General features: G+C 42.6%; 1 protein-coding gene across 1 annotated transcript in view; it reads right to left on the reverse strand.

Annotated features, from left to right (window-relative positions):
- The window catches only part of SH3BGRL2 (SH3 domain binding glutamate rich protein like 2), a 49,323-nt gene extending 31,321 nt beyond the window's left edge, over nt 1-18,002 (reverse strand). Inside the window, exons 1-2 of the mRNA XM_029997909.2 lie at nt 17,868-18,002; nt 17,264-17,668 (exon numbers count right to left, since the gene is read on the reverse strand). Of these exons, the coding sequence (XP_029853769.1) occupies nt 17,264-17,668; nt 17,868-18,002 (540 nt within the window). The remainder of the gene's footprint in view (nt 1-17,263; nt 17,669-17,867) is intronic.
- Nucleotides 18,003-19,360: the final 1,358 nt, after the last annotated feature.

Genomic DNA, 19,360 nt, shown 5'->3' on the forward strand with positions numbered 1-19,360 from the left:
AATGTCTTCACGGTGTCAGCAGGCATGTTGCTGAGTGTCCGGTGCGCACAAAGTGGATGCAGGAGGTTGGTCTTCTGCTCTGGACTCTAACCCCCACCTTCTGGATTTAAGGCATTCCCTGGGCTACAGTCCTCCTGCCTGCAAGTGGAGGGAATGACAACAGGTACCATTGAGTGCATTGGCTGGTAAGTGAGACGTATAGCACTGACTGTCCTACAGCCTCTTCATCCTGGAACTGAAGGGACCGGAAGCCTAACCTGAACTGTCCGCTCATTCCAGACAGATCCCAAGAACAAATAGCCTGCTTTCTAACACAAAATCCCACCCCCAAAAATATTCAGACCACACATGCTGAGAACAAGGCTTTATGATGAGTATCTTCTAAGCTGGCTTGTCAGACCACAAACACATTTTAGAAGTCTGAGATTTAAAAAAACAAAACAGAATGAATGTCTAAGTCCAGGTCAAAGACTTGTTTCACAGACTGGCATCTGTCTATCTAGACCTGTGCCTCTAAAGATGGAGATGGTCCTGCTGGTTCCCTTCCTTCTCTTTCAACCTGATTACTCTTTCCCGATGCCTGCCCTTACTCCAGAACTGCAGCAGTCATGTTATCTGCTCATTGACTCAGCTGAAAACTGAATGTATTGCATTTGGCAGGGACACCTTGAGGGTGCAGTTCGATGATACAGCTAAGCAGAACTCACCGTTGGCTGTCACTGAGATGACACAATGTTCCTCCCTCCTGCCAAGCAGCTCCTGCAGCTTTCCTTGCACAAGCATAATGCAGGAATCAGGGGAACAAGGGAAGGAGCATCAATAATGTCAGCACCACAGTCTCATTGGTTTGTATCAGTAGCACAACCGCACCCTAAGAAAATGGCTCAGCAAAGCTGAAGCATGACCAGCTACAGGTATTTGAAATATGAACTGCATAAACAGCATTTGTGTTACATAAACACGAGCTCCAGCTCACTCCCACAGCTGAAAACATCAAACAGGAGCCTCTGCCTTTACAAGTCACACAAACATAACCAAAGGGACTGTTGCAGTGTAAAATGCAGATATAATGTAGTTACTGCAGAGGATTATTAAACTTTACTTCTCATACAGATGAGGCTTAACACATACTCCCAGATAATAAGGAGATACTATGCTCTAACAAAGAGATGCAAGCCCTAACCACATCAAATGAACAGAACTCTAAACAGTGTTAACTGCAAACCTACACGTACCTTCCTTAGAAAAGCAAGGAGGAGACAATACCTCTTACAAACACACTAAGCAACATCTGCATTCTTTTCTTCTGTTTCCACTGTGTTTCTGCTTTCATATGGAAGCAATGAAAAACAATCATCTCACACAACCACAAGGCTGACATGCAAATCCTTATGGTCCTGTTACAGTTGCAACCTGTAGCAACAGAAACTTTCTGCCAAATTTCTCTTTCTGTGCCTGGCTTAGGAAAGGAGAGCACAACCGATCCCTGGCAATTTTTATTGCAGAGATGGCAGTGCTGTGACAGATCTTTACAGAGGCTCATATGATTAATTCATTGTTCTTGGCACAGGAAAATACAATTCAGCTATGTACATAGGGAAAAAGGAGATGAGAAGCTGTGGTGAGGTGAAGGAGGGTAATAAAGAAGAAATTTAAAAAATAAAAATTTTAAAAATCAGCATTGCATAACTATTCCCAAAAGTAAAGTAAGCGGCTACCTGCCACAGCAAATATTGCATTACATGTGACAGAAGGAAAACACAGTCTCCTCAGAACAGACCTCCAAATAGCTAAAAACACCTTCAACACTTCATCCTCAAGAAAATGTTTCAATATCCTAAAAATTGACCACAGAACTTTTCAATCTGAAAAGAAATGGAACAGTCCCTAACAGTGGCCACACGCAGCCTGCACTGCCCTGGTCTCCTGCTAGCAGCAATCTTCTGCTTGCATACAGAGACATAATTAAGGACACACCATATGAAATACTGTATTGAACTGGGAGGGCAATCTGTTCAGCTTTATGCAAAATAAGTTTGCAGGTCCCTGGGAGCTGCTGAGAGACTGCTTAGCCAGGCAACCTGCACACCTTTAGCTCTGTGCAATATATGTATGGTATCTTTGAAAGAGTCCAGTATTTAAGAAATGCAAGTAAAATTTGAGCCAGGTTTGTTTTTTAGACTCCTAATCACAAGCAGTCAGCAAAGGAAAACATATTGTTTTCTTTTTCTGTAAAGCTACAGAAGACAGTAAACTGCTCCATGCCCAAAGCCTGCTAACCTCATGTTTTCCTTGTCAATGTTGCACTACAGTAAAATGCATTTAAATCTATTTCTGTGTATGTGTGTCTATTACAAGCTGAAGGGAAAAGTTTCTTATTTAAGATAGTTTGTAAGAAACTTTGTTCTCTGTGCAAGTAACAAGGTAACACTCAAACGCAAAGGAGTCTTTAGCAAGTACAAATACATCTATCACTGCACAAAACAAGAGATGATGGGAGTTTTCTCAGGTGTTTACTTAGTATTATTTCAGTTAGCATGAAAAGAAAAGGAGAGACAGAAATGGAACAAACAGACAAATGGGAAAGACCAAGAACGGAAAAAGAGAAGGTTCTACAGAAATATCAGCTACAGGCAGTGTGCCATGCAGGGCGCCTCTGAGCTGTGTGCAGCTGAGAAATCCTCTAAAGTCACTCCCAAGTCTACTTCTTTTGATTTCTTCTGTATTTCAGGAAACAAGACTTGCCAATGATATACACAAATTAAGTACGTGAGTCTATCTTTTTCTTCTTGCAGTAGGAAAAATGTGTTCCTACAGTGTTGAAAATCCACTTCCATGTGAGTCTCTGATGGACTGGAGGAAAGCAGATGCTATGAGACCCAAATCTTGGCTCATTGCTTCCCATCAAAAGAATAAGAATGCCATTGAAGCTGGATCTATCTTCCAATTAATGATGTGAATTTGTATTCCGTTGCATCAATGTGAAACCAAAAAAAACGGCATTGCTTGTGGAAATAAAAAATGGCTAAAACACAATGAAACTTGAAGACTGCAACAGTAACTGAACCAGAACTTGGAAGTCCCACTGAGTGTACAGGCACGCAGCTCCAAATCAAAGAGACCTTGACAGACTAGCAGCCAGAGGACTCCATGCAGACTGAGAAATGGAGCGAGAGGACTCCCAGCCTAGCCTGGCAAGCAGCAGGTGACTGCCAGATTGAAGGTCAGGATGCACTGTTGGTTGTTCTAGTAGGGAAGCTTGCAAAACCTACTGCCAGTTTGGATTGTAACCTACAGCAAGAGCTCCATTCTGCGGAATTACACTATCCTGAAAACTTTTACATTCCTATTTGACAAAGTACATGCTTGAAATTATATTTGTGCTACAGATACAGGATCTTTCCTAGCCGTGGGTGTTTTCTTGTGAGGACACTGGGAAGGCATACTGGTTATTCTTCGGCTGGGCCTCTAGTTAAAACAGAGGGCAGATTACCAGAGCATGCTGGTAACCTGCTCTGTCTTTAAAAACAGCTCAGCCAACAACGTGCCAAGAAGTTTCAAAAATATCAGAATTATGTGTTAGGACTTTTCTTTTTTTAAACAAGGTTCGGGATCCTGGTGGCTAGCACAAAAGACAAGAGAAACTTTGAGCAGCGTGCAAGATCTCAGGGATTCATAAAGCATACTCTCAGCTATCAAAAACTTCTCCTGACGGAACCAGCTTGCAGGACTAGAATAATTCCTTTTAAAAGACTAACAATTCAAACCCTAGCTGGCAGCTAACTTCTTTCAATAGATAGATGTTTTTGTTTGTAATTTACCATATGTTTCAGTAATTCAAGAGAGTGGTTAAAAAGAAAGTGTTATTTTCATGCATTTTTTCAACAGAAACCTCTCAAAGATGCCAGAGAATAATTTAAATCTCCTGTTTAGCATTCTACATTTAACTCCTCCTTGTACTATTCTCTTTTGTCAAAGTGGCATATTTATAGCAAGTATTTTGCATCATGAAAGAAACCCTTTCAACAAGCAACTTCTATCTTCTTTTTCAAAATGTATACTACACATAAATACAAGTATGATAACAGCAACCCTTATTAATTCAGCTCCTCTTTACTACCTCCTAATTAAATGCAAGTTGTTCCCTGATCTCCATGCTATATTACGTTTATTTCTTTTGATTTCTCTAAGTTATTTGATTCTGAAGAATATCCTTTGCTTCCCAGTAAAGTCCCAGTTCAACAAGGTCATTGAGAACTGTCAAGTTCTGAACTATTGGAAACTCAGTACTCAGTCCTGCAGAGATGAGCAGAAAGTTGATCTTTGAATCTCACAGTTCCTCCTGCAGAGTTAGGAGAGCAGGGAATAGTTTGGTGTCTTGCACATGGAAGTCCAATACTGCTATAGCTGAAAATCTGCAGGGGTTTAGAGATATCACTCTGTTAACGTGAATCAAGCTTGCTTGGTAGAGTTATGATTTTGTAGACGGAAGAAAAACATGGTAACTATGTTTTGTTTCTTTATTTTCTTAGAATGTGTTAAATATTTCGTAATTGTTTAAAGTTCACTGAAATAGCACTGAAGAGAGCAGTTTTATAAGCAGGTTTTGGAAAGTAAGCAAACGCTGTAATATTTGTAGGAGTCAGCAGTATGCCCTGGCAGCCAAGAGGGCAAACCGCATCCTGGGGTGCATCAAACACAGTATAACCAGCCGGTCAAAAGAGGGGATTATCCCCCTGTATTCAGCGTTACTGCGGCCTCACCTCGGGTACTGTGTGCAGTTCTGGGCCCCACAATTTACGAAGGATATTCAGGTCCTTGAACGCGTCCAGAGGAGGGCAACAAAGCTGGTGAAAGGGCTGGAAGGAATGTCCTGTGAGGAGTGGCTGAGGACTTTGGGCGTGCCTAGTTTGGAGAAAAGGAGGCTGAGGGGCGACCTCATTGCTCTGTACAGCTTCCTGAGGAGGGGACATGGAGAGGGAGGTGCTGAGCTCTTCTCCCTGGGATCCAGTGATAACATGCGCGACAGCTGTGTCAGAGGAGGTTCACACCTGACATTAGGAAGCATTTCTTCACAGGGTGGTCAAACACTGGAACCGGCTTCCTAGAGAGGTGGTCAATGCCACAAGCCTGTCAGTGGTAAGAGGCATTTGGACAATGCCCTTAATAACATGCTTTAACTGTTGGTCAGCCCTGAAGTGGTCAGGCAGTTGGACTAGATGATCGTTGTAGGTCCCTTCCAATGAAATATTCTATTCTATTCTATTCTAAATTCTGCAAAGAAAAATAAAAGTTTAAAAACAAAAAAATGCCCCTCACAAGAAATTCACACACATTTCCTATTATTTAACATGTTTATCACCTAAACTTTCAAGATGAAAACACACAATTCTCTTTTTTTTTGTGACATGGCGAGTCAGCAGAGCATTGAAAGTATTGTGAACTAGTTCTATGCATTTATCAGTCACATTGTTTTGTCACAATGAATAAAGCATCCCCAGCTGTATCTTCTGTACTTACTGCAAATGAGATATAAAAGCAAATTTCTTGGCACTAAAAAAAATAGGTCATGTTTCTTCCTTCTCATTAGCTTTAAGCATCAAAACCCAGTGGCATAGGAATATTTATCTATTAGAATGGATAAAAACACCTAGCAGCCCATGAGAGGTAATAAGTAATTAGCCTTATTTCATCTGGGTGGGGTCTCAGTTCTGTTAGCTCAAGCTGTTAAGTCCCACTGGCCATCTCCTACCTTACCCATGAGGCTGCACTCTCTATATTTTGTCACTCAGGACCCACAGCCCAACACCCAATTACACCCAACTGTGGCTCCAGCTATTTCTGAAACCTGAGCTAGTTGATGAAGGATGTGGAGCCCTAAGATGCCACATGCAGCTGAGGTGCCTGACAGTATGGTAGAGTTTTTAAGAGACATTAAGGCAAGCTCCACAACTGCAGTACTGCCTAGCCCAGCAGTGGCATACTGGGTTTCATGGAGAACCCTGTTCCCACATAAACACAAGATGACATCCATATTTCTCCCACACAGCTACTAATCCCCCTCCATGAATTTGGGAGAATGATAAGTCCCCTTGGACACTTGGAAAAAACACTAGCCTTTCCTTAAGAAGGACTATGCTGGCATTTATTTGTTTTCTTATCCTGAAGGATCAGAGATATCATGATTCCAAAATGCCCCAAAGAATTTGAAAAACAAGTTTATGAAATAAAGCTGTCAATACTTTCACTATTTTCTCCTGACAGCTACTATCCACACAGCACAGATGTGTCATTCTGCCAACCACAGATATACACACCCTTGATAATGCACTTTAAAGTAACAGCAGTGCAAGTCATTCAGAATTTGTTGTGTTAAGTTTTTACAGATATTTACAGGTTTTCCCAGCAGTACATGAAACAGCAACAGAAAAATGCATTTGTGGCTCTAGACAAATGTCATATTTCAGATAAAATTGGACTATATTACTGCAAAGTTCTATCAGTATGTTTTTGTAAGGCAAGGATGATGGATTTTGTTCATACCATTCTCTAAACCAGGGCTGACTGCCACTGCTATTACTCAGATCAATAACAAAATTACCTTTGACTCAACTGAGAGCAGAACGAGGCTTCTAACTTTATTAACAAATGTCAATGTTATTTGTCTTTCAACAAATGCAACTATATCCGTGTAGCTTGTGTGTTCTTGCAGCTCTGTACATACAAATTACCTTTTCTTTTATGCTTCTGCAGGCCCATTTCTTAGTGACTAGCTGCCTCCCCAAACACAGTGGCCACCTGATTATTATCCCATAAACTGCAGACATCTCCCGTAAGGTCAACAGGAGTCACCTCCACATAGCCAAAGGTATCACTGAATACCACGCTGAATAAACCCACAGATTTTCAGACTCCCCTGGGGCCTGATGCTGGGAACCTTTACTGGAAAATAGACCTTGCTGCAGGCAAGCCAGTTTCACCAAGTAGGAAGGGACTGCCTGCACAACAGGGCCTTCACGGCAGCATGGCAGATGTCTTCTCTGATCAAAGACTAGTTTTGTATCTCCCTTCTAACTAATTTTAGCTTCCTAGCAGGTTCCTGCTGAAGAATGTGATGATATCTAAATCCTTCAAATGCCACTCCTGTCTCTGCTTCTATATAAACATATCAGATCACTCAATTAGAGATGCTTCAGGAAGATTGTCTGACCTTAGGAGATGCAGATCCACATCAAAGGTTTAATGCATACCTGAACTGTGTTTCTTTAGATTACACAGGGATGATAATTTCACTAACCCTGCAGCAACATAATGACAGGTTTCAGTTGCTGATGCTCTATTGTTCATCAGATCAAAGGAAGCTTTCTTTCAAATGAAAACACGCAAAAATTCACTTGCCTTTCTCTGTAAAACACAAACCCCAATTCCATGATTAAGAAACCAGTCTTTAATTGATTTGTAATGTTACTATTAAATTGTTCCAAATAATCATTCATAAAGATTTTAATAGCACAGATAATACCCGATATCATCCTCTGCAGCATATGAAAATGTCAGGAAATAAAACAAATTTGTGAAAGTTGTGGTGGAATTTCCACCATTAAATTCTGAAGAATTCTTCTTCTGAGTCACGTTCTCTTGCTTCGACTGGGATCTATCCAGTGAATTCAGAGGACCTGTATTACATAGCAGATTGGTAAAAAGGATCACAATGGGCCATATCTCTTAAGTAAGGTAAACAAGGTCTGTCTTTTTGTAAAAGCATAAAAAGCCAAAAGCCAACAGGGAAAACTTACCAGAATTTGTGAAGGGAACACACGCAATCACATTTTGATTTGCATTTAATATGGAGTACAAGTTCATGGTTTCAGGGCTCTGCCTACAAACAAAACCTCTGAGGGTAACCCCGCTGGCAGAGTTTGCAGCAGAACAGTCCCATGAAATGGGATGTTCACAAAGTCAGAAACTGTGGCTGTTCAAGGCTTTGTCACAAGCAGAAACTTGCCAGAAGTTATGATCAACCCTGCACAGTGGCAAAACTGGAGATGTCCGGCTGCTGCAGATGCTCAGTTTCACAGTCCAATGTATTACTAGCCCACCTTCAGCACCCCTGAAGGCAAACACACAAGGCTGCAACCAAAGAGGCTAGAATGTAGGCAAGCGTTCTGTCCTGGAGCTCTGCAACAGGCAGAAGAGCAACTTTGCAGTTATCAGCAGTAAGGTCTTCAACTGCCTCCGCTAGCCCTGTCAGAGCTCCCAGATAAAAATCTTCACAGCATTGTTTACACCAACGTTACCTTTTTCCTAGGTAGGAAGTGAAATATTTATGCCACCGTATGTCCCCATTAGCCAGCACAATCATAAAGGTGGATATCTTACATTGGTATAACTGTTTGGATGTTTTGTAAGCTCCTCATTATCTGAAATAAGTTACATAAGTAAAGCTCCTAAGTATAGGCCAGACACATGGAGTAACAAAGATAGGTGAGCAAGCACCATGATTTTGGCACTCCAGCTGACACATAAGACAGACATCCATGGTTACAATTCCCTAAGGTCCAGCCATTCAAATAAAGGAGCAGTCATTTTTGACAGGGCCCTGACAGATGCTGACATATCTTGAGCAACCAATGTGAGGCACCAGGACATTATCTTTATTTCTCTTCTGGGGATGCAAAAATCAATGGTTTATTTTTACCGAGTGATAATTAGCATCTATCAGTGATTCCAAGGTTAAGAAACATACACACATACACAGATATAAATATAAATAATATATAAACACTATATATGTACATAAATATATGTATCAATATATATATATGTATGCAAAACTACACATCTACGTATGTATATTCACATATGCAAAGGTCACTCCCAGGCATTAACTTCTGCAAGTTTATTCCTTGCAGTAAAATGAGAAACATCTTGCAGTTTTCCACTTCGTCTTACTAGGAATGGTGGGGATTAGTTATCCAAAGGTAAAAGAGCAGAAACAACAACAAATCCTGGAACTCTTAACTGTCAGGACAAGCTCCATCCTACCCAAGGCAGATGGGCAGCAACTGAAGGGCATGCTGTTACCGATGATTAACATGAGTCACTGAACAACCTGCACCTCTTCATAAATCAGCTAGTAAGACAGTTACTCCCCTTCCTCCATCCCAAATTCAATTACTTTATAGTGAAGTACGATATTAAATTTAGACTAAATAGGATTGTTTTCTTGTTGTAAAATCCATTTGTTTTTCTCTTCCCCCACTAATGAGATAAAAATAACTTGTTTTGAGAAGGTTCCTCATCACTATAGCTCTTTTCACCCCAAAAGAAGGATATCCACACACTTTAGACTCAGCCCCTTCAGAGTGGTGCTAAATAACTCTTACAGGGAAGTAGCACACCTGAATGGAGGGACTGCCACAGCCTTGAACAGAAGAAACAAAGATTTCACCCCCAAATACTTCACAGATGGAGGCCTAAAGCACAAGAAAGACAAGAAAGCAGGTTTTGTATCCATGCTCTCTTGCTAGGAGACAAACTATGTTAAATTAGTTGCTGGCACAATGTTTGTATCTCAGTCACCCTTTCTTCCCAGTCAAAGCATCTGAAGTTCACCAACAACTTTGAGTCATTCCTTGAAAGATTGGGTCACATTTTGCACACCTACATGAATCCCACTAAAATGAATCTGATGTTTGTTTTTAGCAATGAGAGTCAACAGTGACTTAGGTTTCTGAATTGACTCCACCTGCCCATCCAACAGGTGCTGACTAAACAACATACCAACCCCAGGATAGAAGATTAAGGAAACAACCTCATGGCTACTGAGGAACTCAGAAGCTCTTCTGAGCTATTGCAGCTAACTGCAGACTGTTTCCATTGACAGTCACAGGTAAGAAACACTACCACCACCTCTACATTTCCCCTCACCCCATCAAGAAGGAAATCCACCAACTTAAGGGACTTGCAAAATGTTAACTATCTTCTGTAAAACCTACCAAAACATTAAGCTGGTAAAAAACACTGAGATACTGGAACATGATCACGGTTTTGGATACAGTAGATTTCAACTACGAATATATTCCAAAGACTACAGCTTTTCTGGTTCATCACTCTTCTTACCAAGCTTTCACACTGCAAGCATAACAAAGATTGCAGTATTTCCTTCTGGATAGACTCCCTTATGAGGCCAGCACTTGAGGCTGCAGGTGAGGAAACTGTTGGCCTTAGCGTACTTGCTAGTAAAATGATACACTCTGGGTTACCAGCTTAGTGACAATTCTTTATCTCCAAGTTGCACTCAGACTGCTGAAGACAAAAGTGATCCTCATTTTATACAATAAAGAACTTCCTTAAATGCTGACTATTTTTGCACAAATCCTAATTTCTTCTACATTTTCCTCTTTGGATAAACAGAAGTATAAACTGTCTGAAATAATTAAATTGGAAGATGGATTGTACAGAAGAGTACCAGAGAGAATCTAACAGAGGTCAGCTGAAACATATTGCATTATAGATTTAATTTTTGCTTGGATTTTAATTAAAATCAAAAGCATTCATATAGCAAGTGAAATGGACTTATTCAGCAGTATACTTTACCAATGACAAGACTATTAGAAGCAGAATATTCAATATATCAGTTAAAACATAGGAATTTTTTTGAAGCTCTTACAAGTACTAAGAAAGGTAATTTACTCTGAATAAATATTTTCCCATTATATTGGCAAGCTTTGCTGGGCTTTGGTACTATCAGGTAACTTTGACTAGTACACTTTCACATTTACCGGTATGTCTTCCCTGTTTCTTGAATTTTATCTATAGGTCCTTAAATTTTAAAAATGGGGAAGTATTCAGGAATAGAAGAGAGACATAAGTTTGCAAGAGCTAGTTATTTGTTTCTAGCCTCACTGCTCACCAGAGTGGTGGAGTTTCAGGAAATTCAGCTCTCTTGCCTAGAACGTGGCCTGTTAAGTCATGTAACTGGTACTTACTTGCTAAGGTTTGCCCAAGGACAGAGGCTTAGGAGTCCAATACAACCCTTCTACCAACAATCCAGTTCTTTCATTTTAGGTAGAAGATTATATCCTGAGGTTCATTTCTCCTTACTGCTAATGAGGACATGTTATGTTTGCAGACAGTACTCAAGCAAATCCAAGTTGGAGCCAGCAGCATTGTACCATTTAAATGCATGAATAAAAAAATTTAGAACAATACACATTTATTAAAGTCCTGAACTTTTCACACACATGAGACACCATTTAGGGTTAATGTTTGTGGTATGTTTAATAGTAAGCATGGAAGCCACCTAGCTTGGATGAAAGCCCAATCAAAACACCCACTCCAAACAGTCTTCAGAAACCCAGTCAGAACAATACCTCCTTTGAAGTTTTATTACAGCTACAATTGTAATCACATGGTCCTACTGCTCATGACACTATGTAGTCTAAAGTGTGTTCTTCAAGCTAGCATTATTTCTGACATAATCTATCTGCCAAGAAGCAATGTAAATATTTGAAAAGCACTAGAGCACACAAGAATGGTGCAACAGTTAGGTACTGAATACCATACACAGATGGTCTAAATTCCACCTGTATCCTTGTGACCAGGGTTCTCACCCACCTCCCTCCTGAACACATTCCTTAAGCTATCTGAACCGCTGTTCAGAGGCTCTTAGTTCTCTCCATTATGAGGCAGGAGGATGTATCTAGAATTTAGACTTCTCTGGAATATAGACTTGACAGCTAGATCCACAGAGGGTCCTTAGGGAGAAAAATAGCTGAAGCCTTCAGCACTGACCTCCCTGCCTCGCAGAATTCACAGCCGCGACCGAGGCTCTCAGGCTCCCTCTGCCATGTGAACCCTGCAAAACAGGACCGACAGAAGCCAGCAAAGATGACTATGAGCCACCTGACCTGGCAATAAGAAACTTGAGGAAGGATGAGGGAACTAATTCTGTCGGTCCAAGGGACTAGATCCAGTAAGTCCCCAGATCTCTCCTATAGGCACTATGTAATTGCTAAGGTCCAAGACATGGATACACATGACGAGCCCTGTGACTGAGCAAGGATGGAACTTTACTCCCAGTATTGCTACTGGTGCTACAGCACCACTCTGTAGGTGCACAACCAAAAGCACCACCATCTTGACCTAGTGAAGTGACACAGTACGAGGTTCATGTGAGATTCATAAATCAGGCTTTGAGGATCCAATCCAACAGGTGCATCCTCAGCATGCTGACAGATGTTAAGACAATACTGTGGTTATGCATTTAAAATACTGCTATTTCCCAGGGAAATATTGCAGGATCACTTCTAATTGTAAAGATTATTGTCTCACTTCTGAAAAGCTAACTTACCTGCTGCTATGATCTGATTTTACAAACTTCAAATATTAAAAAATCATGATAATGTTTATAATTTGCAAAGCTTAATATCTTATATCATAGGTAGTTGAATTTCTGCAAATCACATACAAGAAGTTGTAAATCCTTCCAAATGACCACCATAACTAAGAGAGTTTTCACAAAAAGCACTTGTATCACTCAACCAAATCACTTTCAGTTTTGACTGTAGTGCCTTTGGGGTGCAGAGAGGCAAAAAAAACCTGTTAGATGGTGGATATTCTAGAAGTGACAGATTCTAAGTTAATTTATTCCACGCCTCTCAACAAGAAGCACATTCTTCCTGAGAAGTGCTATGAGAAATGTTGAGTTACAATGACTTGGTACAAACAAGGGTGGAGTTGAAATTCATCATTATCGCTAGGAGACAAGCTTAGCCTTAAGAATGTTAGCCTTGTATTTGTCTTCATTACATTATTCAACAACATGTGAACCAAACAAACATGCCTGCAATTATTCTGACATTCTGATGTTTTATACTGTGATTTAAAGTCATTCCAGGAAACAAAAATTCCAACTCATTTGACCTCCATAATATGCTTAAACAAAAGCAGAGCTTTGGTCTCATAAAACCAATATTTGCTATAGAAACAATTTAACTATAACTGCACCTATCTTATCAAGCTTCCTAGTAAAAAAATCCATAATTCTCTTCAGTGGCAAGAGTCAAAGTCCAAGTTTTGGTAATTTTAAAAAGTCTATTCATTTCAGGTTGGTGCTGTTCTCCTCAAACCCTCCTATCCCCCTAAACAGGTCTCATGGAGAATGTGGCTGAGCAGCACTTGCCCTTGTACACTAAATGGAATTCATTTCAGTTATGTGTTTTTCACATCTCGTTAACACACAAAAATTTCAATGGGAAAGTGTTTTGCATCTCTCACTGGTCAGAGAAGATTCTACCTGCTGTTCCATTATTTCAGTAACTCCTCTAGAATATCTGTTCAGCTTAACAGATGAAGCTCCAAAGCAATAAACTATTACAACAGAGGAGAAAGTACAAGCGAGACAGTTGTTTGAAGTGTCTCCATTATTTGAATGCTAATGACATTCCCTTACCCGATCTTCAGTCCTCTGCCTGCAAGAGGACTGAAGTCTCCTCTGGTGGCATTTCTAGTTAACTGTAGGAATTCCAGACAGAGAGTTACTTAGCTCTTACTACCAGCTTCCTGTCAAAGGTAGAGCTGCTTTAAAACACTGAAAACCATTTAACTGTGTCAATACATAGTACAGTAGCACGAGTGTAAATTTTTATTGATAGACTGGAAAATGTGAAACAGATTAAATAACAGTCACCTTGGAATGATTTGGTGAAAAACGAGGGCATAAACTATTTCCCGACAACAGTGAAGCACTGCTGAGGGAGAAAAGTAAATGTTAATTTTGAAGTAGCCTTTCTCCTAAGCACAAAAGAACACTGATTGTCCTTATCAGGGAGGAGTAGCAAAGCCTGTGCCTCCCCAGTCCTACAAAGAAGTGCTTGGAATTCGAGACACAGCTTACCAACAACAAGTAGAAATCCAGGTCAGAAAAAGTAGGAGATGGTAAGGCTTGTAGAAACATGCCTGCCTGCCTACTCAGAGGCTTCCCATTGTGATTCAATTGGATCTGCCTAAAGCATGCTTAAAACAACACAAGGTTATTTAGAAACGTACACATACACACAATGCCTCTCTCTTCCCTTCCCACAAGAAGGTCTCGGGAATTTGTCTACAGCATCCCTACAGCAAAATCCACAGTCCAGCTTCCATAAACACTGAAGACGACAACAAGCAACAAGTAGGTTTGGGGAATCTGGGAGCTCTTTTAAGCTCATGAGGCATTTATATTCACAAGTTTTATTTAAAAAACCAACAAAAAATAATTACTACCATTAACCTCTCAGGGGTCTAAGAACCTTCACATGTGAGGACAATGCTCCAGGTAGAAGTCCATGACCAAATGGAGGGAAGGTTCACGTTGTTGTTGTTGTTGGTTTCTTCTCATCCACTCCAATTATTTCCTTTTCTCATTCTCCAGAATGACCCCCAAAACATTTTATGTGCTGAACTCTTAGAATTATGTATGATTATTACATATTTTTATCTTCTTTAGCACAAAATAAATTACACCAAGTACCAGGATCAATAAACATTTCAAAAGTTTCCAGGGAAAGTTATACTTATGCAAACTGAAGTCTCTGCTGACTACACAACCAGTATATTTCTCAGGAATGTTTCAGCCAAATGCCTATCATTTGACCTGAGTTTTCTGAAGATTTCAAAAGGAGTCATATAGAAAGAGTTTAGCTCCTTATATTTGCTTGGTAATATCACCTTTCACCAGCTAACATCAGGAAATTGCTACCTATTATTTTTATTTAAACAAATCACTGTCTTCACCCCTCCCCCTCTGCAAACTCAAACCAGTTTTATTCCCGGCACAAAGAGGAAAGAGAAGTGTCCCTGCTTTAACAGCACACTGCTAGTGAGGTAACAAACGAAACCAAAAGCTTACTCTAGAGACTAGATGGACTTTTCATTTTAAAATAAAGAGTAATTTAACAAAGTATCTCTAGTGAGATTAGGAAAGTGAATCATGTCACTATGACAATGCTTTTAGTTTATCAGCAAATATTACATATAGACATTTTCAGTCAATTACAGCAGGTCAGATACTAACCTCAGCCACATGGACTCTCACAAGCAGCTAGCCTACAATTTGATTCAAGCTGACCTACAGGTGGAAATTAAACCATGGATTCCGACACTGTTTTTAGCAGGACACAGAGTAGGATCTATAAGGGAAATCATCATCCTGTCTCATGAATTGCACAGGATCCCAAAAAGTAGCTGATGTAGTTTTGCTGAAGGCTGGAGGAGACGACAAGGAATTACATGACTCAAACACTTTTTGCTTCCTTTCACTAATGTCTAGTTCGAGGAGGGCGAAAGTAAGTTTAAAACTTCCCTGTTTAGAGATGTGCAATACAGTAACCGCCCTTTTCTCCAGATGTGGATTCCCATATAACCAGCTGATAATAATTTTTTCTTTGTCATTTTCCTCAATCACTTAGCCATGATCTATGGACACCCCCTGCGAAGCCCACAGAAAAAAAGCGTCAGCGATGCAACATTGAGTACAGCAGGAACCTAGCCCACAATGAAGGTTCCTAAATGCTGTGACAACACAGATGAAGAAAAACTGACAGAAAAGAGATGCAATAGCTCTGGTCCTGTGTAACAGTACCTTCAATCACTAAATTACCTATTCTTCTCTGACTAGCCTATACTCGGACATACTGCTGTCTAGATGAAGAAAGTTGACTATCACCAGTATGCAAACTGTTATCTGCATTTTATGTCATCTTCTTGCTGTCCAACCCAGAAAAAACGTCAGCAAATGAACTGATGTGCAAATTAAATTACTTGTCAACCTCAGATTTGGTTTGCTGGGTTAATAGATAGTGAAGAGGGTTATATTGCTGCTGTTGACAGGATATGTACCTTGCACGCAGAGACAGGGGAAGGAGAGGACAGAATGAAAAACTCCAATCAGTAACCTATTTGCAGACTGGTCAGAACAGGAGATTTGGGTAGCTAATTATGTGGCCCTTTCCCCCCTCTTCAACAAAAACAAAATATAAAACTATGCATTATTGTTCAAGCTATGAAGCATGAAACAAACTAAACCTAGCAATACCGAGCTACCACAGCATGAACCAACTGCCCATGTGGGGAAGGAGATGTTTCTATTACGGATGCTTGATGACCATGGATTATAGAGTTCTGAAGACACTCTGTGTTTACTCAGTTGGCTACTGAAATGGATAATTAGTTTTTATTAGCTGTAATGCAGCCACTAAGCATTTTGTACACTTCATGCCAAAATGTATCAGAACACATACCTGTCACCATGCCACTGAACTGAAAACAAGTGTCACGCAGGAAAAGGCTGAAGGAAGTGAACACACAATAAACCTTCAGATGGGAAAATACAGTGCTACATCCTTCTGCAACGCAAAAATGCCACTGCCTTCACTGCTGAAGCATAAGGAATAGCAATTATATCTAAATCCTTCTGATGTTTCTCATTAAAGGACAAATTCAGTAGAATGCTTTCGCTCAGATTGCCTTAACGGAAATCAGAGCTGTCGCTATATAGGAAAATACGGAAATTCATAGGTCCATGCATAATGAATTCAACAAGAGAAAGCTATAAGAGCTTCAGTTAAGCAGAGGACGCAGTGATGCCTTTCAAACCCGAGTTTGAAAACAGTTGTACCTTTTCCAGGGTGTTTCTTAATGCAGAGAGGTGCTAGCGGCCTCAAGTTTGTCTCTAGGCTCTCCTTTTACTTATTTTTTTAAACCCGCGGTAGTTGGCAGGCAGCAAGGCACCTGACCGGGTTCAGCGTGCCTCAGGGCCGTCTCCCCCTACACCAGCGCGCTGAACCCCCCTCCCAAGCAGGCAAGTTTAGCCCACTTTAATGCCCTTTAAGACCCTTTAAACACACCCAACACTCGTCCCCTGCGAAGAGGTTTCGGGGGTCTTCATTTGCCAAAGGCGGTTTGCGAACAAGTTAAGCTTTGGCGGCCGTTCGCGGCGGGGGGGGGGAAGTTGTCATTTTTTTCCCCCACTGCACACGCAACCCCGGCAAATTCAGACCCGCGTCTCACAGCAGCCTACTGACTCTCAGGTCCGTGCCGGCCTGCTCCCCCTCGGAGCTGCGGGCAGCTCGGCAACCGCGGGGACGGCGAGCGGCGGCTGACGACCACCGGGCGGCTTCGCCCGGCGCTGTCCCCGGACCCGGGGGGGCTGAGCCCTGGCCGCGGCGGCCCCCCTCGCCCCGCTCCCTCTCCCTTCTCCCCGCCGCTCGCCCTCACTCACCGCCACCGAGCCCGAGGAGGAGGCGACGAAGACGCGGATCACCATCTTCACCTCATGAGCCGCGGGAGCGGACGGGACGGGGCAGCGAGGCTGCGGGGACGCCGCTCCCCCGCGCGGGACGGGGACGGGGACGGGGTCGAGGACGTGGAGGAGGACGAGGACGAGACCGCCCCGCTCCAGCCCGCCGCCGCCCACCCGAGGGCGGCCGCCACCCGCAGCAACCCCCTTCCCCGCGGCGACAGCCCCTCTCGGGCGAGCCGGGTCCGGCTCCTCGCTGACAGGAGGCAGGCGATAACGGCGAGAGGCGGGAAAGGTGGGGGCGGCGCGCAGGGGCCGACGGGCGCTGTAGTTCTCCCCGGGCGGGGGACAGCGCGCCGTTGGTCGTGCTTCACCAGCGACACCGAGCTAAGCCGGCAGCCTGCTGCTTCGGGCAGCCTTGCCCCCAGCGCCCCGGGCCGCCAAGTGCCAACGTTCGAGAGGCCGAGAAGGGGTTTGTGCCACCCCCCCCGGGCGCGCTGCCCTCGGGTCAAGGTGGCCCCGGCGCCGCGCTTAAATTCGTCCCCTCCGCCATCAGGGCTGCTCCTCCCTGACGCCTCAGCCTTGCCTGGCTGCTCCTGGCACCCCTGCCCTGCGTGGAGCCTCCATCTCCACTCTGCCCGGCCCGAGCCCAGCCCTGCCGGCCGCCATTTACAGCGGCGAAGGGGTGGAAAATGGCACTGGACAGACCACACAGGCGCATTCCTGTCAGGGCAGGCAAAAGGGACGACGCAAGGGAGGTGGGCCGTTGGGAGAGAGGGCCTTCCCACCCCATACATCTCAAAGGAGTTAAACAGCGCTGTCTGTTTTCACTCCCTGGTAGAGAGGTACAGTTCTCAATATTGTCAGCTGTGGAACAGATGTTATTAATCAACAGGGTAAGCAGATAACCCCAAATAACCCATCATCAGTCAGCTCATCTGCGAGTGACTGAGGGGAATCCCTACGGCCCTCATCAGCTTTTGGGTCTGTGAGGACGCGGCCTGTCTTTATTTAAAGACTCGGAACCGCGCAGCTGGCAGCCTTACACGTTACTACCGTCGTCACCCTCATCCTCTTACTTCCCCGCCCGCAGCCAGATGGTTACTCGTTCCCTCTGACTAAACCCTCCCTTCCCGCCGCTTCACCCCGACGGCGAAGCGCGTGGTGCCAGCCTCCTTCCCACCTTTGCATCGCCACCGCCCTCGGCGAACTTCGACCGTCCAGACCAAGCGCAGGCCTCGGCTCGCTGCCAAACGCGCCCTTAAAGCTTTCTTTACATTTTAGTATTGACCGTTTGTTTTGAAATCCTGCAGGTCTTGTGGAAGGTACCTAGCAGGAGCCGTAAAAAATAATCAGGATGCTCAGTGCTCATTTTGAGCTTGATTTATATCTGGTGGAAGTCCTTGGGAGGCTTTCCACTGACTTCACTCTCCTCTGGAGCGGAGCTCAATATCAGCAATATAAAGTCCAATCCTGTAATGGGAGTTCAGATACCAGTCTTGCAAAGATTTATAACTATGCGTTACTTTGCTTTCATGAGAGTGCTTGTCGAAAAAAGTAAACTTCATCGGAGTAAACTTAGGTACAAAGGTTAAGATTTTCTGGCTCAGTGCTCCTGTCTTCATCTCAGCGCAACTCTTACTATGGGAACCACAGACCAGTGACCAACAAGTGTTTACTGGTTAATTGCTACTGAACTACCAGCAAAAGGAGCAAAGGAGGCAAACTTTTTTAATGTTGCTTTGTAAGGTAACTCTGGGCAACTTGTTAAAATTCTGTGATAGGTGAGTAATTATAGGAATCTGCTGGAAAATCCCCATTACCTTACTCAGTGAATTTCCTTCACGCTGCAGGATTATTTCTGACAACATATTTTCCTGTGTTTCTCTAAGTTTTCTTTAAAAGATGGAGGTGTTTACTTCCCACTTACTTCCCTATTTAATCCCTACAAAAAATATTGGTTTTAATATTCTAGTTTGGCCATACTGTTATTATATGAAACAAATAAAATCAGAGCAACTCACTGGAGCTGGTTGTATTCGATTCTCTAACAGCATTAACATATAGCATTAAATTATA

Source organism: Aquila chrysaetos, chromosome 2 (assembly GCF_900496995.4).
Source record: "Aquila chrysaetos chrysaetos chromosome 2, bAquChr1.4, whole genome shotgun sequence".
In the NCBI taxonomy this organism is placed as follows: Eukaryota; Metazoa; Chordata; class Aves; order Accipitriformes; family Accipitridae; genus Aquila; species Aquila chrysaetos.